This window comes from Camelus ferus, chromosome 13 (assembly GCF_009834535.1).
Source record: "Camelus ferus isolate YT-003-E chromosome 13, BCGSAC_Cfer_1.0, whole genome shotgun sequence".
NCBI lineage: Eukaryota > Metazoa > Chordata > Mammalia > Artiodactyla > Camelidae > Camelus > Camelus ferus.
Genome location: NC_045708.1, coordinates 23,320,040 through 23,343,581, shown reverse-complemented (window position 1 = coordinate 23,343,581; position 23,542 = coordinate 23,320,040). Strand labels below are relative to the sequence as shown.

At 48.5% G+C, this 23,542-nt stretch overlaps 1 protein-coding gene and 1 long non-coding RNA gene across 5 annotated transcripts in view; one reads left to right on the top strand and one right to left on the bottom strand.

Moving 5' to 3' along the window:
* Nucleotides 1–23,542, top strand: part of PHC2 (polyhomeotic homolog 2) — a 97,914-nt gene that overhangs the window by 37,858 nt on the left and 36,514 nt on the right. For 2 of the 4 annotated variants that reach the window (XM_032495857.1, XM_032495859.1), the window contains exons 2-7: nucleotides 11,912–12,121; nucleotides 14,802–14,960; nucleotides 16,019–16,096; nucleotides 16,537–16,701; nucleotides 18,470–18,622; nucleotides 19,744–20,056. In XM_032495857.1, the coding sequence (XP_032351748.1) occupies nucleotides 11,966–12,121; nucleotides 14,802–14,960; nucleotides 16,019–16,096; nucleotides 16,537–16,701; nucleotides 18,470–18,622; nucleotides 19,744–20,056 (1,024 nt within the window). In that variant the 5' untranslated portion in view covers nucleotides 11,912–11,965. The remainder of the gene's footprint in view (nucleotides 1–11,911; nucleotides 12,122–14,801; nucleotides 14,961–16,018; nucleotides 16,097–16,536; nucleotides 16,702–18,469; nucleotides 18,623–19,743; nucleotides 20,057–23,542) is intronic. The other 2 variants (XM_032495858.1, XM_032495862.1) reach the window with 2 other exon arrangements.
* On the bottom strand, nucleotides 8,553–21,777 carry LOC116668338. The gene is made up of 3 exons (XR_004325497.1): nucleotides 21,144–21,777; nucleotides 10,201–10,261; nucleotides 8,553–9,300 (listed from the first exon to the last, which is right to left on the bottom strand). It is a non-coding gene; the product is annotated as an uncharacterized LOC116668338 (long non-coding RNA).

Genomic DNA, 23,542 nt, shown 5'->3' with positions numbered 1-23,542 from the left:
AGCTGCCTCCCGTGGGTGAACCTAACAAAATTTAAAGCCCCTGCCCCAGAGGGAAAAAAGCCATCACCAACTTCCCGAGGCTCAAAGCACCTTTCTGAGTAGAACTAGACAGCACGAACCTGGTGCAGGGCAGGGCATGCACGCCCTGTGTACAGATGTGACAGCAGTTCTCAGAGTGCAGTCCCTGGGCCAGCAGCTTCGGAGATCTGCACGTGGGTCCCGCGCTCTGGTTTGACAAACTCTCCAGGTGATTTCTCAGGTATGCTAAAGTTTGGGGGTCACTGTAGGCCTGAAAATTTGCATTTATAGTAAGTTCCCGGATGATACTGACCACTCTTTGAAAATCTCTGCTCTGGGAATAGAAAACGGGAGACAACATGTAATGGGAATGATGTCTTTCCACCTACAATGCCCCTCCCCAATTCCAAAGCCCCAATCAAACCCACCTTTGAAGGCCCACCCCAAATGAAACTACTAGCTTAATTGACTATAGGTTATTACTTTACAACTTATTATATTTCAGAGGTCAGGAAACTAGGGATGGTTGAGGGAGGGGGATCAAATAAGATTATGCAACAGAGACCATATGTGGTCCCCAAAGCCTGAACTGTTTGCAATCTGGCCTTTTACAGAAAGAGTTTGCCAGTTCCTGCTCTATTTATTTATGTAGTTTTCTTACTTCTTCTTATAAACTGTTAACTCCAGAGTCAGTATCTGAATGTTGTTGTATTCCATGCAGTACCAAGCACATAATAATTGTTCAATAAACAAGGAAAAGATGGATGTTGGCTGGGTTGCATGGCTAACCAGTGTTCTGGATGTCTGAAAGAGATGATCAGCTTTTCTACTTAGCCACTCTGGGGCTGCCTTATCCATGAAATCAGAACAGTAATTTCTTATTTGAATAGATGATGAGAATCAAGAGGTCACACTAATAGAATTAGCTCTTTTCATTAGTAAGTAAGTAGAATGATGAAAACCAGGTAGAAGCTGTCCTACCACTTGAAAAACAAGATTAGCATTTAGAATGTTCATAAACAGAAGTACTAAAAATAAGCAAAAAAGCTTAAATTTTCCCTTGGATTTCTGGTGTCCAGTAAAGGCTTTTCATGAAGTTACACACTAGTAGAATTAAAAGAGACCCTAGAGGCCACGCTGCATGATCACACCTGCCACTGCTCACCCTCTGCTTGAATGCCTCCACCAACAGGAAACTCACTTCTTCACAAAGCAGGGCATTCCACTTTTTAACAATTCCAACTTTAGATTTCAACTCAAGAGAAAAAAAGTGTTTACTATCTCCTTGCAATTTTCACTCTAGTCCCTTTCTAGCTATCAAAATTCACTACCTAAGTTTTACAAATAAGAGAAAAGAAGTAGGGTAAGTGTATACTTTTCTGGAAAGAGTGGCAAGTTGAGAGGATCTACCCCATTTAGATAGTTTTCTTCTGCAAACAGTAGCAAGATGGTTTAGAAATACAAGAAGCTAAATGCCAGCAGTTATGCCAAGAGAAGAAAAGCAAACATATGGGTATCAAATGGAGCAGAACAGAACATTCCAAATACGATAGGAAGCAAAAGACTGGTGGTCAGTAGGTCATAGGCTGACCACAGACAAGCAGTAGGTTTCTGCTAAAGAGAAATGCTCATAGCACTAGAAGCTATTATTTGGGACAAATGAGGGAAAGGAAGCCCCAGAGCTAGGCTGGGGTGGGGGCCTGGGGGGAGCGGAACTCTGGAGCTGCTTTGTGATTCCAAAGCTATGAAACAGCTACCATGACAAGTTGCCAAGGCACAAACAGCAAGAGAAAGCCTCTTAGGTACGGCCGAGTCCTTTACGTGGCGATCAGGGCCAAAGCAGAGAGGGCCAGGGGAGGGAACTATCCCGAAGAAGATGGGAGGAGAGGGTGGAGGAAGGAGGCTAAAATCTCAAGATGTAAACCTGTTCACGATATAATGGAAGCTTAGTACTCATCCAGACACCTTGCAAACTGACAAATCAATCACTGCATGAAAAATAGCTCCAAGAACAACATTCATTGATCACTCACTCTCTGCATTTCTAAAGCACTTACTGGAGAGCTTGGAGTTGTGTGGGGCACGTAGTCTAGAAACAGCAGATGCCAATAAGCTTCTAGTCTCTGGCTTTCCCCCTTTCTCCCCAGCACATACGTGCATGAGTGCACACGTGTGCACACGCCCCTCACATACACACACCACACACTCCGTGGTTAAGTCTACCTGGTTATCACTGCCTCCAACTTCATCTGTAGGTGAGGTAGGTTTCTTTTTTCTTTTTTTCCTTTTCTTAGGAAGGGAATTCCTAAGATATGAGAATGGGGCTTTTTGGGCTCTGGTGAAAAGCCTATAATCAAGCCTGGACTAAGAGTATGTTCAATAATTGTAAAGGAGTAAAAGCCCAAAGTGTTGAGAGACTGTTTCCTCAGCATACTCCAGAATGATGCCAGAAGGAGTCAGCAGGCAGAGGGAGGCTGATGATTATTCGATGCCCATTCTGCACTGCACATCAAGCTAGGTGTTTTGCTTGCATTTTATTATTTACTTTTTCCCAATAACTCTTAAAAATGTATATCATTAGCACTGTTTACAGACAAGGAAACTGAGGCCCATGGACTTCAAGTAACCCGTCTAAAGTTTCCCAGCTAGAGCAGAGGCAGGAGTCAGACCAGCTTTCTCTGAATGTGGAACTTTCTTTTTCTTCTAAATCATGCTGCCTTTCTGAAACTGTGCCCAGCACATCGTGGGCTTTGGACGAAGGTAGGTTTTTCCTTCACCCCTTCTCACCCAAGGACTGTGTGATTGTTTTCATTTTGTATTACTTTTCTATTAGATGGTTGAAAATGATTTTGTAAACACCACTAACAGGACCAGATTTATATCTAAATAATATAATTTAGGAACAGGAAAGGCCTACTGATGTTAGACGTGCCCCAGTTAGTACTCCACGTGTGACTTCTGGGAGAGGTACAGTTGACAGCTTTGCCGTAGGCTGACCCTGGCTTGAGATAACGCCTGTGGGACAGCCGGTCAGACAGAAGGCTATAGGAGCCAAGTTCAACTGGTAAGAACTCACTGGCCCAGACAGGCCTAGACTGGAGTGAGCACAAGTCATTCTGCCTCAGGTGTGTGTACCTGTAGCCCTAGTTTCAGATCCTACACCTGCCATTTGCAAACTCCGTGGCCTCACGTAAATCATTGGACCTCTCTGAACCTCAGTGTTCTTGTGGGAGGAATGAAGACAGAATCCCTGTGTCATAGGTCATAGGTCTTTTTCCTCTCCATCTTCTTAAGCCAACTGGCACCAGCTTAAAGAAGTACTTGATAGAGTCTGTCTTCTATAAATTATAAGGAAAACAATGAAGTTTCAGAAAAAGTTTCTGCATTTAAATTTATGGGGTTCTGACCTTTCCCAAGTAATTGTGGTTAATGTCATCAATAATAGACCTGTTGACATCACATGACCCTTGAGATGAGGTGCTGGGAAGGAGGCAGCGTCACTTCTGTGGTATTTTTGCTCCAAAGGTTAACCTCAATCTAATCAGGAGGAAAAAACAGCAAATAAACTCAAATTGAGAAACAGTCTACGGAGTAATTGACCAGTACTTATCCAAAATGTCAACGACATGAAAGACAGGACAGACTAAGCTGTCATGGACTGCAGGAGATGAGAGAACTAAATGCTACGTGATATCCTGCTCCAGATAAAGAACCAAATAAGGCCTGTAGTTTGGTTAATAATAGTGTATCAATGTGACTTTCCTGGTTTTGATCATTATACTGTGGTTCATAAGATGATAACACTAGGGGAAGCTGGGTGAAGAGTATCTAGGAACTCTTGTCTGTTTTCCCAACTTTTCTGTAAGTCTAAAATTATTTCAAAGTACAAAGCAAAATAAATAAATGCACCCCAGTGCTTCTCTTAAAAATTTACTTATTTATTAGGTTCTGTTTCACAATGAAATTGTTCTATTTTGATTGCTGGGACTACGTGATCAGCTTTAACTTCTCCGCTTACATTTCTGCCTTTGCTAGCCCTGATTTATTTACTTCAGTTTCTAGAGATGCTAAAGGAGACAGCATGCAGAGAACTGGGGAGAGAGAGGGAACTTTTTGAGGAGGTTTGAGCTGAATCCATGTGGACTGTTTGCAGCGTATCAGTAACCTCAGCTGCCAGAGGCATCATCGGATTAGTACAGATCAGGACACTTATGTTACTGCAGAAACTAGGGGTGTAAGAAGGCCTCCCCTCCAGCCCCTGAGTCAAGAGAGCTTGAACACTTTGCTAATACTGACTAATACTGTGGACAGAGAAGCAGCCAGAGGAGAGGCAGAGCCACAGCAAAGAACAACGACCTTCACCTGCCTTTTCAAACTCTCCATCCCTGAGCCACTACCGGGGCGATAACACCAGCAGCCTCTGTGGGGAGGACTAGACCTCTCACCTCCCGTCGGTCTCTTCTGCCATTAGGAAAAGCCCACCCCACTTCCCCCTGGGGCTTTAAGCTCCATTTGGAGAGCTCTGTTTTCAGTATCTTTCCCCTCAACTTTCCTGGAACCTCGGTCACAGCTGTAATCCGCAGCAAATGGATTTCCCTGACCCTCGGGACAAAGACCTAGTGTTCCCCAGACTTGGTGGCTCCTGGGAGGGCAGAACCATCAGCATTTCTCCAGCTGCTGGTCTCAGGCCCTGTGGGCAGCAGAGACCTGTAATAAGATCACTATCATTGCCACATCATTCAAAGTGGTCCCTTGCGGTTGGGAGGGGAAAATTGACTCAAGTACGAATCACAGGCTACAGACCTCCGGCTCACACAAAACCACACAGTGAGTTGGAACCCAGAGAAAAACAGACTTCCAGTTCTAGATGTTAGCTATTAATCAGATTTGGCTGTGGTTCATAGTGGGAGTCCGCAGGGATCGGTGGCCTTGGGGGAGAAATAAGGAACTAGTTAGAAGGAGGAGGAGGGAGGAATAAGGGTAGGAATTAAAAGGAAATTGAATAGGGGTGTGTAAAATGCTTAGAGCTTAGACATGAGAAAGTTTAAATTGTTCAGATTTTCTAATGTGGGGCCCCAGGGCCAGGGTGTGTAAGGAGACTTCACCACAGGGGCCCTCACTGAGACTTCAGAGCACTCCCCTCCTTCCCACAAAGCAGAGCTTTGAGGCAGAAGGAGGGTTGGCGTGGGTAGGCCCTGAAAGCTTGGGTTTAAAGAGGGGAACTGTAGTAGAAAACGTTTGACAGCTGCCATATTGTTCCACGCTTCCTAATTAATTCTGTTTCTTTCTAACCCAAGATCCCTCCCACTAGGAGACCAGTGAGAAAGTGACAGATGGCAGGACCCTAGCTTCAGGTTTCTCCTCAGGGCAAACTCCGACCCTCTGGTTGAGTAAATCCCCACCACCATGAGTCTGGTAGGTTTTCTGGGGGTGCCGTCCATGTCCATGCTACTGGAGGACGGTCAGCAGAGTCCTGTCTCCTTGAGTGACTCACTTCCCCCAAAACTAGGCTTCAGTTTTTGCATGGAAAAACAAGGGAGATTATGGTAATGTTCAGTTTCTTAAATTGATTAGTGGGTATACATGCATATTACCCTTTGTACATTATAGAGAGAGAGGTTATTTTGTAGGTATAAAATATTTAATAGACATTAATTGATAATTAGGGGTTAAATTCAGTGATCGCAGTCCCTTTCTACCTCTGAAAATCTAGTATGCTCTGATATAGACTTTGGCCAATGTCACCAAAATAATTGCCCAAGGTGAGATTATGGGTGAAGTCTCACAGGGTGTAGTGTGGGAAAAGCTCTGGCTTTGGAGTCAGACTTGGTGTTGAATCCTAGTTCTGTGATGACCTTAAATAAGTTACTTTGATAAATTCTTCATTGACAAAATTGGGATAATATCTACCCCATGATACCTACCTCATAAGTATATATGAAGCATCTACTATAGTGCTTGACACATAATTGGTGCTCAATAAATAATGTTATTGGTACAGATACCACTGATGGAAGGTACTGAAATTAGCTCACCAGTGGTATATGTTTGAAAGTAGTTGGAGAGAATTCTGCAGATGAGGTAGAAATTAAGCTGAGCTTTCAAATGAGAAGTAGGCTGGAGTGCAGTGTATTTCAAGCAATTCTATCCAACAAATATTTATGAAATTAAACACTGGATATATATGGGAAAATAAGATGTGATCCCTGTTCTCCAGGAGTTCAGAGTCTAGTGGGGAAGACAGATTCATAAGCAAATCACTTTCTTGTAATACATTTCAAGTGCTAGGAGAGAGATAGGCACAAAGTGTGGTGGGAGAAGTCAACCAACTGGATGGCTTTAAGGAAGGAATAAGGACCTAGTTTGAAGGAAGCAAGAGAAACATTAGAGGAAGTTGCATTCAGTGACTGTTTCACAGAGGAGACTCAATTTGTTCTGATAATCTAAGGAGTTGGTTAAGTGAAAAATGGAAGGCAGGCATTTCAGGGGAAGGAAACAGCAAAAGTAAAACTTCAAAGGAAGAAAATAACCTAGGTGTCCACAACGTCAAGTTGTTTGAAATAATGCTCATCCCAGTGAGAGTGCAGTGTAGAAAATGACGCTGGGGAGGCAGGCAGGGTCAGTTCATGGGGGTTCTATAAAGAAAAAGGTAAATTGGACTTCATCAAAATTAAAGAGCAGAGAAGGTAATCACGAGTATGTGGGCATATGGTATTTGTGAGAAAGAAAGCAGATCCACCAGACCAGAGCAGTGGACTCCTGCTGTAGAAGATTAGGTTAGAAAGGTAGAATGAAGCTAGGAGATCAATCCTCACCCACATACACCACCACCACCACCACCCCAAATAGGTATTCTCATTACCCAGCTTTGCACATTAGGAAACTAAGACTCAGAGAGCTAAACTGCGTTGCCCAAGGTCGTACAACTAGTGACAGTAGAGCTGGCCTTCCCAAAGCTAGGACTACCTGACTCCTAAGTCCATGCCTTTTCTCCTTTAGCACATTGACTCTCCTGGGAAAACTGAGCCACCAGAGAATGCCCAGAGGCAAGGTGATCTCCTCACCTTGTGGCAGTGACTATTCAGCAGTAGCGTCAGTCTTGACATTCACAAAGCCTGGAGTAGCATGCATCCACTTCCTACCTATCACGGTGCACACATTTCTAACGTATCACGCTCCTGAATGCCAGCAGATGTGGTCTAAGCTTCTCATTTGGAACTCGGCATATGGTCGGCAATGTTATTTTTATGTTTTTTCTAATTGAAGTACAGTCAGCTAAAATGTGTCAGTTTCTGGTGTACAGCACAATGTCCCAGTCATGCATGTACACACATGTATTCATTTTCATATTCTTTTTCATAAAAGTTTATTGCAAGATATTGAATATAGTTCCCTGTGCTATACAGGAGAAAATTTTTAAATCTATTTTTATGTTTAGTGGCTAATATTTGCATATCTCAAACTTCCAAATCTATCCCTTTCCCATAAGACCATAAGATTGTTTACTATGTCTGCTTCTGTTTTGTAGATGAGTTTATTAGTGACCTCTTTTTTTCTTTTTTTTTAGATTCCACATATGAGTGATATCATATGGTATTTTTCTTTCTCTTTCTGGCTTACTTCACTTAGAATAACAATCTCTAGGTCTATCCATGTTGCTGCAAATGGCATTATTTTATTCTTTTTTTGGCTAAGTAGTATTCCATTGTGTATATATGTATATATAAAGAAGTTGTGGGATAGATAGTTAGAGATAGCTAGATAGCTAGCTAGCTAGATAGATAGATATCCCACAACTTCTTTATCCAGTCATCTGTCGATGGACATTTAGGTTGCTTCCATGTCTTGGCTATTGTAAATAGTGCTGCTGTGAACATTGGGGTGCATGTGTCTTTTTGAATTAGAGTTGCCTCTGGATATATGCCCAGGAGTGGGATTGCTGGATCATATGGTACATCTATTTTCAGTTTTTTTGAGGAATCTCCATTCTATTTTCCATAATGGCTGCACCAAACTACATTCCCACCAACAGTGTAGGAGGGTTCCCTTTTCTCCACACCCTCTCCAGCATTTATTGATTGTGGACTTTTGAGTGATGGCCATTCTGACTGGTATGAGGTGATACCTCATTGGAGTTTTGATTTTCATTTCTCTGGTAATAAACAATATTGAGCATTTTTTCATATCCCTATTGGCCATTTGTATGTCTTAATTGGAGAATTGCTTGTTTTTGGATCGGGTTGTTTGTTTTTTGGTACTAAGTTGTATGAGCTGTGTATATACTCTGAAAATTAAGCCCTTGTCAGTCGCATCATTTGCAAATATTTTCTCCCATTCCGTAGGTTGTCGTCTTATCTTTAAATTTGTACTTCATGCCCCCTACCTACTAAGAAACAGAATCCAGTGTTAATGGACAGGCTTCAAAGCATTCGCTTACCCCTACAATTGTAAGCCTATCTTTCATAGGTCTGCATTTTTTTTTTTTTCTGGGGCAAGAGGTTTCAAAATCTTCAAATGAGGATCCATGTCTTCTACTTCTTTTCTATTGTCAGTTCTTAGCGAGAATACCCTGCATGCAGTAGATGCTCAATAGATGTTCAGATTGTGGGAAAACTAGGAACATGTTGGTTGGGGGAACTTCTAGAAGTGATTGACAAGACGTGGAAGATGGGACAGGGCAGCTTTATGCTGTGAAAGCAGAGAAAGCGTGGGTTCAGTCAACTCAATGTTTCGTCTCCTTTGAAGTGTTCCCTCATCTCTTAGGCAGGGTCTGTCCTTCCCTCCTCTTTGCTTTGCAGGAGTGACTGATAGGGAGCCAGAAAAGAGGGGGGAAGAGAGGAGAGGGAGAGTGTGTGCACTGGAGAGACAGCTGTAGCTACCAAAAGCTGGGGCTGGAACAGAGAGGGCTAGCCAGCTGAGAGGGAGGGCAGGCGTGGGCTCGGGTGTGGGAGGATAGGGATGTGCGGGTAGCAAGAATGGGCAAAAATTAATGAGAGACAGAAAAGGGAAAGACGAAGGAAGGGTGCAAAAGCCAAGAACGATGGGATGAAGAGAGAAAGGAAAGGCATGTGTGGCAGCAGAAGGAAGGGGGCAGACGGGCAAGAGATTTGGGGAAATGCATTGTGCCTGTGTCCCCATGTTGCTCAGGTCAGTCTCCCTCCCGGGCATGGAGAGCAGTTGCTGTTTTTCCATAAAGGGATGCCATGCTCTCTTTAGAATTTTGTCTTGCTTTATTTCTCACCAGAGATTGAGTATACACTGTGCCCAAGATCGGCTCAGCTGCTGCAAAGGAAAAAAAAAAAATTGAACTGAGACTTGACCATCCAGGATGTAGACTCCCTCTCCTTAATTTGCTGTGGCCGCTGCCCTCTTTTCCCATCTTACTGTTTATGTTTATATGTATTTCCATGGAGATTTCCTAGGGCGGGATGCAAAGCAAGAACTGAAACCCAATTCTGATCAATAATTTGGGAAAGGGAGATGGGCATTTAACACAGAGAAGACTCTGGGATTCTCTGGGATGTTCCAAGTTTGAACATAACTCTCATTTACTGATTTGTAGCTTGGTGAGCCTTAAAACTTCAGCTTGTCTCTTCAACTAATTTTTCGGTTTCTGCAAGATCAGAATTATGCCGTCTACTGCTTTCTATCCAGGCTACCCTTCCTTCCGTGGAAAGTGAGATGAGGTAGATGTCGACTGAGCAGAGCACAGGAAATACTTGACTTTCCTCTTTCATCCACCTGCACCATCATGACAACATAAGCATCCTTAACAAGCAGGTGGTCAAAGTGAGATCCAGGACTGAGTGCAGTTCAGGACAAAGGGAGTTCACGGAAGAGGGCCTTGCCCAGTGGCAGTAAAAGCAGACATACAAGCATTAAAGGAAATCCCTGTTTAAGGACCCCAGATCATGCGTGCCGTCTGCAGGCTGTTACACTGCCTCAGACGCCATAGGCCTCTAGACTTCAACTTGCTCCCTGCCCACTGGGAGGAGCCTAGATTTCCTCACCCCCAACGCTCTGTGTTTGAGCCTGCATGGACACTTTTTGCAGCCCCTAGTGAAACCGCCCCCACCCCTGTCTGAAGAAGGCATCCTGAGAAACGCTGACAGCCTCCAAACTGAGCAGCGTTGGGAAGAGGATGTCAGGACATTAATGACTATTTTAGTTCTTTGCACTCACCAGTTCTCTCAATAGTGTGAGAAAATCATATTATTTTCTTCATTTATTAATGTGGTATAATCTGCAAGCAGAGAATTGAATGTCTGTGATGGAATAACAAAGAAGTGCTGTTTTTCTTTTTTTTTAATTGAAGTATAGTCAGTTGACAATGTCATGTTCGTTTCTGGTGTACAGCATAACTTCAGTTATACATATATATATTCCTTTTCAAATTCCTTTTCATTATAGGCTATTACAAGATATTGAATATAGTTCCCTGTGCTACACAGTAGGACCTTGTTGTTTATCTATTTTATATATACTAGTTAGTATCTACAAATCCCAAACTCCCAATTTATCCCTCCACCCTCTCCTTCCCCTCTGGTTACCATAAGTTTGTTTCCTGTGTCTGTGAGTCTGTTTCTGTTTTGTAAGTAAGTTCATTTGTGTTGTTTTTAAAAGATTCTACATATAAGTGATATATGGCATTTCTCTTTCTGGCCTACATCGTATGATAATCTCTAGGTCCAAGAATGTTGCTGCAAGTGGCGTTATTTCATTCTTTTTTATGACTGATTAGTGTTCCATTGTATATATATATCACAGCTTCTTTATCCAGTCAATATCCGTCAACAAAAGTGCTGTTTTTAGATGGAGGAAGAAATGGGTAGAAGGAAACGCTTCTATATATGAAAATTAGGATTTTAGGAATAGCATGAAGGAAAAAGAGAGGCACTTGACCTCAGACCTAGGTATGCCTTTGCCTTCCTTCCATCCCAGCCCTTCTCCACTCCGGAACACATTTCCCTGAGGGGGTGTGCAGCTTCCAACTCTGAATCCTGATCATAAGATGGCCCCTGAAGGCATTTTTGGTGTCCCTTAGTGACTGGGATAAAAGCTCCAAGAGGCTTGCCAGTTCCACCTGGAAGAGGGTTGATCTATTGGGACCGACAATGGGAACCTAGCTGGGGGCAGCTTTAACAACCACAACAACAGCCAGTGCATAAGGAACACTTGGTATGTGCTTGACACCCCACTAAGCACTTCGTGTCATTAATTCACTGTATCCTCCCAACAATCCATACACTCATATGTCTGCCAGATTAAGACAGAAGGTTAGAGAAGTGTGACTCGCCAGTTTTCCCCAGCTGGTAAGTGGCAGAGCCAGGACTCAGACCCAAGTCTTTCTGATTCCAAAACCTATGATTTTAACCAAAATGCTCAATGAAGCATTAGATCAGAGAGCACTCAGTGAGTACTCCACGGAGGAAACAGGGACTCCAGGCATACTCGAAGCTCTTCCAGCTTTGGAAACAAAACAAAATAAACACTTCAGTTTATTGCATTGCCTCTGTCTCTCATTCTGTTCGCTCTAGATTTTTAATTCCATTTCTTTCAAGAACTGCCTGTATAAATATGAACAAATAATAATGTGTCTAGTGTTGAGTTTCTCCATTCTAGTGATGAAAAAGTTGATGGTGTGAGGATGACCCCTAAGATCCCTCCTAGGAAGCCGGTCATAGGGAATCCGCCTCGGTGCCTGATTTTTTACTGCCTCTAGCAGAGTAACAGACTTAGATTCAGGCCTCGCCTAGCAAGCCAACCCTGGCCCTGCCCTCCTGGTGGCAGGTGCGGCTCGAGACCTCTGTTCAGGCTGGTGGAGGGCGATGCCTACGTGTGCTTCTCTAGTCAGCGTTTGTTTGACATTTCACTTCTGCCTCTTTCCTCCCAGCACCTGCCTGCTCTTCTGCCACCCGAGCACCCTGACAGTGCCATCCTGTAGGCCATGGAGAATGAGCTGCCGGCCCCCCACACATCTAGCAGCGCCAGTGTCACCAGCAGTACCAGCGGGGTCAGTAGCAGCAGCGGTGGTGGAAGTGGCCGCCCCACGGGGCCCCAGATCTCTGTGTACAGTGGCATTCCTGACCGGCAGACAGTGCAGGTAAGATTCCACCTGACCTAGGTACTACATCAGCTTCCATGGTCTGGAGAACAACCTGGGTGTCGAATCTAGCATAGGCATAAGAGAGTATGTCAGTGGGCAGATATTTGTGCACAGTTTGAGGAGAAGTGATGCCACATGGGTTCAGTCGAGGAAGTTGGGGGAGAGTGGGGATACTTAGCAGATCTGAAAAATTCCTGTCTCACCTGGGATTCAGGTCCCAGAGCGCCATCTGGGGAGGATAGGCGTGTGAAAGTTTAAGGGGCAGACAAATAAAAATAGCGAACAGAAAAAGTGACTGAGGGCTGCTCAGTCCTAGACCCACTATCTAAATGATCACTACTTTGTAACAAATCTAAGCTTCGTACACACAGTGAACCAAAAAAGAACCCCAAAACAATCCTCTGTCTTTGCAGCTTTTTACCTTCTTCCCTAAAACAGCAGTTTGCAAAATGTCATCTGTGAGGTCTTCCAGGTGATTACACATGGTCCCAAAATGCAATCATGACCACGTATTACCATCTACCATGTGCCCCACAGCGTACGAAGCATTTTGCCTGGTTATCTTCTCCTCTGGTTGTGAGAATGGGTATTATTAGGCACAATACTAAAATTGAGAAAACTGAGGCTTAGAGAAGATAGTGACTTGTCCAGGTTCACTCAGATAAAGACAAAAAAGCTGAACCTGAGTATCGCCCCGCAGACCTGTGTCCTTCCTCACCACAATGTCTGTTTGAGGCTCCTGGATAAAATTGGCAGGAAAGAGAGACTGCAGCTGAGAAGTGTTTGCTCTGAGAACTTTGCTGTCACTTTTTGGGTGCACTGGACAAGTGACCTCATCCTGCTTTGGCCCTGGGCCCAGATTAGGGAATGGAGGAGAAGCCACAGCAGATGGTGAGAGGGCCTGGAAAATCTGGTTAAAGATGACCCCATTAGATACTCTGAAATCTTCCCTTAACAGATAATCTCCCAGTTACCTCGGCCTCACACTTCATAAAATCACGCTTCCATCCTTGCTGCCCACCCCCACCAGGCTTCCTCCCCTGGCCCTTTTGCACATGAGTATTTTAGCACCAATTTCTAGCAGCTGACTTTAGGATGTGCTCTCCTCTGCCCCTCACCACAATTCTAAGAAGGAGGGATTTGGGGTTTCTGGTCTGGCAAATGGAGTGACCCAAGGTTGTGTTCCGCCCCCAAGCAGAACCTCTGGGGCTCCTCCTATTTCTACTCCTTGACACCCCTCGGTGAGGAGCACTCACGGTATCTCTACTACTGCTGTCTGGATGGCTGGGAGCTGCCTTTAGGAGTCTAAGGGAAACAGAGAGGCTTAGACAAAGGGAATAAGAAGAAGGAATTCTGGGGAGGACAAGGGATAAAAAGAACCGAGTTCATGTAAACCAGGACCCTCAGAGGGGAAAGTACACTGAAAGAAGGTGTGGAGGAGCTAGGTGGGGGTGGGGATCTGGGGAGACCTGAGAGCCCTTGGAGGATCTGTGATATCAGCCTATTTTTACAGAACCCCGAATCTGAGCCCAGAGGTTGTTTCACCCTAGAGCCACCAGCCCCTTGAAATCACGCTCAGCAGGAGAGAGCCAGACTGGAGGTTCATGTGCTGGGGGCAGAATCCAGGGTGGGAGCAGCCCTGTAGCCAGGGATTCAGCAGAGCTAAGGGGAGGAAGTGGGCCAAAGCCTGGCCAGGACCTGTGTAGGGCACCCCATAGGAAGATGGAAGGAGGGTGACCAGGTAGGGAGAAGGGAGGAGAAATGTCTCTGGGGCTAATGAGAAGAAGACAGAGGATCTCAGGGCTGGGGAAAGGCATTTGCTCTTCCTCATTCCTGGGGAGGTGGGAGATGCTTTGAAGGGTGAGAAGATGGGAGGGGATCAAAGAGCAATCTTATGTTGTTTCTTAGAGACTGTGGCTCAGCCAGTCCCATCAGGAAAGTGGGAATAGCAGTAAGGCCAGGGAATGGGAGGTGGTGGCTCAAAAGAGGGAGCGATGGAGAGAAGGAGGGAAAGAGTGAAGAGGAATGCAGCATCCCAGCAGCTACAGCATCCCGGCGGCTGCAGCATCCCTGCTCTGCAAGGCCAGGGGAACCGTCTTCTGAGGGACCGATATGAACTTTCAAGCAGGTGAGGGCAGGTGCTGCTGAGAGGGTGTTGCCCTTGAACAGGTTTTAGTTTGGCTGGCTGTGTGGCCAAAGGTGGAGTAGGCCCTTCTTCAGACTTGTCTCTTTCTTCCCACCCCTTTCCTCCTCTTAGCCTTGTTGATTTTCGTTTCCCTTTGTTGTCGTCATCCCTGTGGTCCAGTTACCCCCATCAAAGGCTGCAGAACGGAGGGAAAGGGGTACAAACAAGACTGGCGTGGGACCCAGTCACTGGAGGCTTAAAGGACTTCTGCCTTCCGAGCTCCCACAGCCCTGGTTGTTGGTCAGAGCAGCATGTGCCGCCCGGATCCAGGGGGAGCAGGGAGCATATGTGCTAAAGAGAAATGCAAGATAGACAAGGCAGGAACGTATGAAGCTTTGCAAACAGTGGTCTCCTCCACTCCCTGGAGAATGGGAATCACAGGCTTTGTCCTTCTCTGAGCAGCTGGGGAGAGAGGAGGTTGAGCAGGTGGCGTCGCTGCAGAAGGGGCAGGTCTGCAGTGAGCTCGCCCCCGGTCCTCCCCTCCCTCCGTAGGTGATCCAGCAGGCCCTGCACAGGCAGCCCAGCACCGCGGCCCAGTACCTGCAGCAGATGTATGCAGCCCAGCAGCAGCACCTCATGCTGCAGACTGCGGCCCTGCAGCAGCAGCACCTGAGCAGCGCCCAGCTCCAGAGCCTGGCAGCTGTGCAGCAGGTAAGACAAAGGTACAGGAACACCGCTGATGCCGCCCAGGTGAGGGGGAGAAGAGGCAGGCGCTACACACGGGCTCCCACGAGTTCTTACTGGACCCTCAGAGAGCCCTTGTGAAGTAGGTACAATCGTCATGAGCGTCCTTCTGCAGATGAGGAGAGAGGCTCTGGGAGGTTAAGCACCTTGCCCGAGGCCACACAGCTCTCCAGTGGAGCGGCTGGAACTCACAGCCCAAGTGGCCCGGAGGGACCGGGACGGCCTGCCTTGACACATCACTGCCTACAGGGAAGGGACCGAGGGCCCAGGGAGGTGTCCACGGGAGAAGCCCATCACCCATTCAGCTTGCTGTCTGCCTTTAGTGGCCGAGAAGAGCTCAGTCATTCATTCAACAGAACTTGTTACGCGCCTGCTGTTTGCCAGAGAGTATGTCCTGCATTGAGTGCACTGTGGACCCTGTCTTCTTGGAGCTTATAGTGGGTGGACAGCAAGTAAACAGAAACTCATATAGACAAGGAAACAGCATGTCTAAATATCATGGCTGTGATAAGCCCTGTGAAAGAGAAGAGCAGTCAGCTGTGAGTGAGTGACAGGGAGGGCTGCTTTAGACAAGGTGGTTGGGGGAGCCTGTCTGCTGGAGGAAAAGGAAGCTGACACTTGAGGGATGAGAAGCTGGCCAAGAGGAGAGGCAGGCTGGACATTCCAGACAGTATGTGCCCAGCTATCCACGTGGAGGCCCGTGAGCCTGACGTGAGCAGTGGGGTGAAGCAGGGGGGCAAAGAGAGCAGGAAGCATAGGTCACAGTCATGGCTGACGCTTTGAGTGCTTATGTGTAAATGCTCTGCCTCGTGTGACCCTTTCAGCAGCCCTCCAAGGTAAATACTGTTCTTACCCCCACTTTACAAAAAAGGAAATTGTGACACTTGCTTGAGATCACATAGATGAAACAGAATAAGGGTTTGACTCCTGACCACCACCCTGTCGTGCTTCCTGTGGAAGGTGAGAGCCTGGGGAATGACTGGAGGAGATCGGCTCCTCCAGTGACAAGAATTCTTCTGTCCTAGGCAAGCCTGGTGGCCAACAGACAGGGGAGCACCTCAGGAAGCAGCGTGTCTGCACAGGCCCCGGCCCCAGCATCCTCGGTGAGTAGGACACAGCACAGCAGGCAGGGCCCCCAGCTTCAGGACCAGCCCCACCCTCCTTGTCCAGAATGCTTCCAGACCCAACTGTGGTGAATCCTTAGCCATGTAGAATCATGGCCAGTATCTATTACTCTTGCGAGGAAAAAATTTTTAAAGTGCAGGCTGATTTCTAACTCCCTTTAATTACTCCCCATCATCTTTCCAGTGTCAGGCTCTCTGTTCATAGCTCAGTCCTCTCCCCACTGCATCCTCCCCGCAGCTCTGCACGTAGGCCAGATGCAGCAGTGCTGGGGGAGACCCAGGGCCCAAGGACCAGAGACGGTGCAAAAGAAGGCTGAATTGCCAAGGAAGGGAAGGGGGGAGAGAGAGGAACGGACGAAGGGGCACAGCGTTAACCCTCAGAGCCTCCTGTTCTCTGCTGCGCATGCCTCTCTCCTCAGATCAACCTGGCAGCCTCCCCAGCTGCAGCCCAGCTCATCAACCGGGCTCAGAGTGTCAACTCAGCCGCAGCCTCGGGCATCGCCCAGCAGGCTGTGCTCTTGGGCAACACGTCTTCTCCCGCCCTGACCGCAAGCCAAGCACAGATGTATCTGCGAGCACAGATGGTGAGTACCCAGCCTGGGCCACAGCTCAGGTGGGCCAGGAGGACGGAGGCAGAGAAGTGGGGAGCCGGGCGATTAGAGAAGAGTGGGGTTGAGAGAAGGGTTGGGGAGAAGTGCTGAGGGGCAATTGGCATAAAGAAGGGGGACTGGAAGGCTGAGCTGGAGCTTTGGTATGGGCTCCATGACTTGAGGACAGGTGGGGCTCCAGGTCGAAATAAAGTTACCCCTGATGCCTCCTTTCCTTCCCCTCCTAGAGGGAAACAGAATTGCCCTCTTCTTATCAGAAACCACGCCCTAAAATTAGTTAAGGTAGAGAATGCAGGGGCCTGTGCCCAGGTGGTCCAAGTACCCTACAGAAGTGGGGTCTTATCCCACTGTGACAGTCCTCGCAGGGATTGGCCACCTCTAGTTCAGGGCCGGAAGTGCACTCCAGCCCAGGTGGTGAAGGTGGCAGTGGTTTCAGAACATGCCCTCCAGCTGGGCCCCCATTCTCACCAGGGTCACCCTGTCAACGTTCATCAGGGGGGCTTGCTTGGGCTGAATGTAGTCAGGATGGCAGTGGCCCTGGACGTGCATGCCCAGAGTCCCTCCTTCACACCTACCCTTGAGAGGTCACAGAGGTCCACAGGAACCTGGAGGTTCCTAATATTTAGCAGAATGTCCTGGGAAAACTGCAGCACACACCTGAGGAGGCAGGAACATCTAGCTCTACCCTGGGCTCCAATTACTGTGAGTCCAGTCTCCTGTCTCCCAGTCTGAAGAGTTCTCCTTCAGCTCCTCGACACATATCCTGAGGACTATACACCCCCACCTCTCCCTTGGCTCCTGCAGCCAGAAATGGACCCTGGGAGCTTTTCTGGTCCAGCTCCAGCACTTCCATTTTTGACTCAGAGTTCACTGAGATGCAGCGCCATTCCCAGGGAGCAGCCTTGTAGACCCTCGGTGTGGAATAGACTTCCACTCCAGGGAGCCAGGCGGCCACCCGTGACACTTCCCAAGCCTGCTCTGTCTTCAGTTTACTCTGCCCCTTGTCTGCTCAACAGCCCCATCTGGAGCCCTGCAGGCTGGCCATCCTCCTCCCCAGAGCGGGGTACACAAGCTCAGAGGAGCAGGCACACTGTCGGACACTATGTGTCCACATACACACCACTCTAGACTCACAGGGGTGGGAATGTCACGCAGAGACCCTCAGTCACCTGCACCCCACAGAAGGAGAAGCAGATCTGAGTTTCGCTCTGGGCACTCTCATTCCTCGAGCATTGTTGTCTCTGTGGGCACACACACACACACACACACATGCTCATAGCCTACTCTAAATTTGACTGGAAAATGGCCAGAAGAGTACATCTAACTTGATCCCTTCTGACGGAGAGTCCTGTTCTGACCCAGACCTGGAGTCCGGAGTAGGTTAGATCTAGAACATGGTCCCAGGGCATCTGTCTCTGCCCACGGTCCCTGCTGACCGCGATGTTGCAGAGGGGGTCTTGAGGGGGTCCTGCGGTTGTTGTCCTTCTGGGAGAGCTTCTCACAGAGGCTTCTGAAGTAGATCTGACTTAGGTGCAGCCCCAGGACATCCCCCACCCCCACCCCTTCACTGCCCGGCCGGGGTCAGGACGCGATGAGCCTCTTAAATAGGTTTTTCAGGAGATGCCCTTGAGCTCTTCCCCTTTTGTGCCCCCTGATTCCCCACTCTGCTCCCTGGCTAAACTGTTGTCCTGTGGCTGAGCCCACATTGGGCAGGTAAAAGGCGCCTCGTTTCCTGTGATTCCAGGCCCAGCCAGGTAACCTGGTGCAGGTAGCTAGGAGCCTAGGCGGCACTGTTCCTTTGTCCCCTCAGCTCATCTTCACGCCCACGGCCACCGTCGCTACTGTGCAGCCTGAGCTCGGCACTGGCTCCCCCGCCCGGCCCCCCACCCCCGCCCAGGTGAGGAGTCCTTGCTTGTGGGAGGGCAGGGGGGTGGGCACCCCCACACAGGGGCACCAATGCTGGGTATGGTCCTAAGCCCTGGAAGAGCTTTGAATCTCTGGAAATGTTGGGGTCCTCTAGGAAAGCAATGGGGAGACAGGACAACCCAGTGCTCCGAGACTTGCTCCTAATTCCCCGCTGAGAAGTCCTCGGCCACCCCTGACTCTGCTTGATGCCCCGAACACAGGTCGGGAGCCAGCAGCGCACTGAGGCCAAGTCATGGTGGTCATACTACTGCTTTACCTGACACCGTCCCTGGGAGAAGCTCTGTTGCTGCTTTTTAAGAGGGAAATTCCACTCTGATGACACATGCTAGCACCTCTAGGAAGGGAAAAATGGCATGGACCAAGAGGGAGCAAATATGGGTCCTGGGTCCCTACCTTCTGCTGGGAGCAGACAGACATTGCTGTGGATGTAAAGATTCTATGGGCAGCGGGGAGAGGAACCGTCCTCAGCTTCAGGATGGGGACCCACAGGGTAACAAGACAATCAGATTTGTCAGATGCGAGTCTGGCACAGCCTCCAAGTGTCCAGCAGAGGGCACCAGGGACCAGGTTGAATAAGCACGCCCTTCATGGAGTCTGTAACCCTTGTCCTGAGGACAGGATAATCCTTTGGAGGGTCTTGCTAGTCAATTAACTTTCACTTTTGCCTCTGCCTTTTCCAGTGTGGGAAGCCCCAGGCCCCGCCATATCTGGGAATTCTTTCTAAGTGGGGTGCACCCCATCCTGATAGTTTGAGGGAGGAGGGGAGGTAACAGAAAGGAGAGAGAGCCTGGCCTCCCTGCCACGGCCTGCCCCAGCCTGCCCCAGCCTGGACAGACATCCCTGCTCAGAACTTAACTTCTTCTGCTGATGAATCCAGTCACTAGCACTCTTTCTGTCTCCTTTAAAAACTCTACCTGCTTGTGGTTCTTCTTTCAGCCCCTATCTCATTCTCTCTCCTTCTTTCTGATTTTACAACCCACTGTCCTATTCACCCATTCCTGGATCCATCCCTAACTCCTTCCCTCTTTGAACTGTGTGTTGGCATGGCTCCTGCCCACATTCTCTGGACTCTTATAGACCCCTCTTTTCCAGGTTCAGAACTTGACCCTCCGAACACAGCAGACACCAACTGCAGCAGCCTCGGGCCCTACCCCCACTCAGCCCGTCCTGCCCAGCTTGGCCCTGAAGCCCACGCCAGGTGGCAGCCAGCCTCTGCCTACCCCATCACAGGGCAGAAACACTGCTCAGGGTTCCCCTGCAGGTGCCAAGCCTGGCACCACTGACAGTGTGACGGAGCCACTCAAGAAAGTAGAGGGCAACGGCAGTGTACCAGGGAGTTCGGAGGGCCGGGCTGGGCTCAGCCGGATGGTGCCCGCTGTGGCGACCCACCCCCTCATTGCACCAGGTAAGGGCTCCGGGAAGAAGGATCCTATCCCAGAAAACTCAGAAGGCCTGTGGGTCAGAGGGAACCTATCAGACTTTCTTTTTTCCCATGGACATGCTAAGATGTCAGCCATATGTGCGTCTCTCTGTCTTCCCTCTTACAATCTTGACATGTGCGTCAGCTCCAGATTCTGTTTTATGCTTCTTCTCATCTAGCTTCAGAGAAGGCAGCCACATCAACTAGGATAAATGAGACCTTCTTTACAGTGGGCACCATGTGATTCTCCGAGCACACAATCATAGCACTTAACCTTGAGAGTGGAGCTTGGCAGTTGGACTATTTTGAAATTTTCTGAGAGTCAGCAGAAAGAACAGGGGCTAGCCAGAAGTGTGTAAGAACCACACAGGGAGATGAGGAAGTGGGAAGCTTGTTCTCTCATCATTCGACAGACATTTGTTGACTAATATTCACCAACTATGTTGCCAGTTCTCGGTGCGCAGAGAGAAGTAAGACTTGGACCCTGCCCTCCAAGGAGAATCCGGTCTGGAGAGACAGACAAGTACAATGCGATATGGTGTGCCAAGCGCTATAATACGTGTGAGCGCTGAGCCCTGGAGGGACGCGGAGGCACTATCTAGCCTTGGGGAGAGGAGCCAAGAAAAGCTTGCCAGGGAAGGTGACACTTGAGAATAAATCTAGCAGATTAAAAAAGTAATAATCCAGCAGATGACTTGTGAGGCAAATTCTGTGAAGGGGATGAATCAGTGTTCCCTGGGGCTAGTCTCTTTCCCTGCCTGCTAAAATTCTCCCAGCACTGCCTGTTGTAGGCAATCTTTAATGAGAAAATCAGCCAAGAGCCCTGGAAGCCAGACTTACCAGTCTCAGGAATAAGACCACGCTGTGGTTACAGCACAGAAATACAGTGGTGGGCCACGCGACTTTGCATCACAGAGAGAATCACCCTGGTCACATCCCGTAAATAACCACTAATCCTATCCTCATTCAGACCATTTTACCATCCAGTCTAACCTGCATCTTTTTTTTTCTTGAGAGCCTACTTTGTGCTTGTTACTAGATTAACAAAGATGGTCAAAATGTGATTTCTTACCCAAAGGAGTGTGCAGTCAAAAGGAGGGAGCCAGATATATAAGCAAATCCATTCGGTTGCATAAATTCCATTGTAGGAGTCAGTATGAGGTAAGTGTGGGCCCAGCTGGGCACCCCAGTGCCAGGCAGGACTGGGCAGAGGTGCTGTCCTTCCGAGGAAATGGCACTGGGTGTTAAAGCAGGAGCATTTCCCCAACAGACAAAGTAGGGGAAGGAGTTCCAGACAGACACGGGAGGCACAGGCGGAGCGTTGTGACACTGAGCTGGGGAGAATGTGACTTCAAGTCCTTTATTCACCCTTTTGAGGCTTCGAGGACGGAGGTGGCCTCTGCCTCCAGTGGCCAATCCGAGCCGAGACAGGCACCGCCCTGCACAGGCCTCACTGCCCTGTGGCTCCGGCTGTTTCTCAGTGTCTGGCACTGCTCTCTCCAGAGACTAGTCCAGCCTCTCCTTTCATGGAGAGAGAAACTGAGGCTCAGAGGAGGAAGTCTGGGGGGTCTTACAGTGTGAGTTGATAGCTGCCGGGAGTAGAGTGAGGACCCCAAATTAGCATTTCTTCTACCTGTTCACGCAATCTACAAACCACAGAGCAGCATTGGGGCTTCAGAACTTACTGAGAACCCCATTTCTGCCCAGGCCAAAATGTAACCCCCTCCCTAGATTTGAGCCAGCCCCCCAGATTCTAAGGACCCATCCAAAGAAAGACTAGTTTTTAAGTTTCTTCCTTGGGCTCGTAGGCAACCTTAGGGCCTCAAGAAAACTGGACAGAAAGCAGATCAGCCTGATAAAACCTCTGCTGTGCACTAGATAATATACTGGGCATTTTTATGTACCCTACCTCTTGTAACCTTCAGAAGAACCCTGTAAGGTAGATGTTTTTATCCATCGTTACAGATGAGAAAACTGAAGCTCAAAGAGGTTACCCGAGAACTACTATGTATGTCACTCAAGGTCACATAAGTATTACGTGGCAGAACTGGGAACCAATTCCACGTCTGGCTGAGTCAGTTCCTGTGCTCTTAATCATCAAGCCGTACTTGCCTCTTTCAGTTCTTACAGTAATTTGGGGCTTCCTAGGCCTTTCTTATTCCTGACCCAAAGCTCAAAGAGCCTGCCAGTTTTAAGATTGTTCTAGGTTTTATAGAGTCTAGTAGAGGGCTCTCTTCTCTTGAGCCTGGTTAAGGTGAAGGCCAGTGAGTTACAGACTGAGATCCAGGGCCCCACGTGTCTCCTGGGACTTACAGTCTGTGGCTATAGGTGGTACAGAAACCAGAGGTCCCCCAAACTTTCTACGGAGCAGCTGTGAGCTGCAGACCACAAAGACCCTCTTCCCAGTGACTCAAATCAGTGGGCTTTGCATTGTTCCTGCCTCCCGCTGCCCCCTCCTATTCTTCCTTTCCTTTCCCACCCCTTCTCAGTGGTTCCACACCCCACCCCCACTGCCCACATGGAAGGCAGCAGGGAGTTTCAGATGCTGCTGATCCTCTCCGAGCCTCTAGAACAAAAAAAAAGACTGAAATAATCTTGACCTGCTGGGGAGCAGCCTGGAGCAGCACCTGCCCAGTTCCCCAGGCAGAGGTAACTTCTGGCCTCCTGCCCAGCCACTGTGAATGTGCTGAGGGATCAGCGTGTGTGTGTGTGTGTGTGTGTGTGTGTGTGTGTGTGTGTGTGTGTGTGTGTGTGAGAGAGAGAGAGAGAGAGGAGGTGGGGAGAGAGGGTGGGGGAGTGGAGTGGCAGGTTTTTTGTTTGTTATTGGAGCATTTTTCGAGCTGGCTGGCTGGTTGCCCCCAGGGAGAGTAACCAGTGGAGACTTGTGGATGGAGGGGGAGAGGAGGGAGGAGAGCAGAGAGGAATGTGTCCTCCTGGGGGCTGTTTCCTCCCAGAGCAGGCAGACTGCTCTAGTCCCAGCTGGGACCGCTCCCACTGACAGCTGTTTGGGGGCAAAGCCCCTCCCCCATGGCAAGCTCCCTGCTGTTCTTGCTCCTGTCACCTTGGCAACGGGCTTATTTAGGCTCTGCAAATAGAAAAGGTCCCTTATGCCCTGAAAAGGGGTGGGTGGGTGGGGGAGGGGAGTCAGGGGCCGAGAGCAGAGCCTGAGAGGTTGGGCTTCTCTGTGATCTGAGGACTGAACCAGGAGGGCAGAGAGGGACAGGCTGCAAGGTCCCATGGGCCTGGCTTCCAGAGAAGCTGAGACCTAGGGGAAACCACGCCACAGCTCCTGATAGTAGGCTGGGGTCTTGGAGTCCTCAGTCTAGTGGCTAAACTCAAGGCCTTGGATGCACACTCAGGCTCAAAGGTGAGGAGAAAGTGGCTGACCAGGAGGGAGATGCTGTGGTGAAAGAGAACTGTGCGCCGTTGAAAATCCTGGGCCCTTTCCCCACGATTGTGCTCCAGATGCCA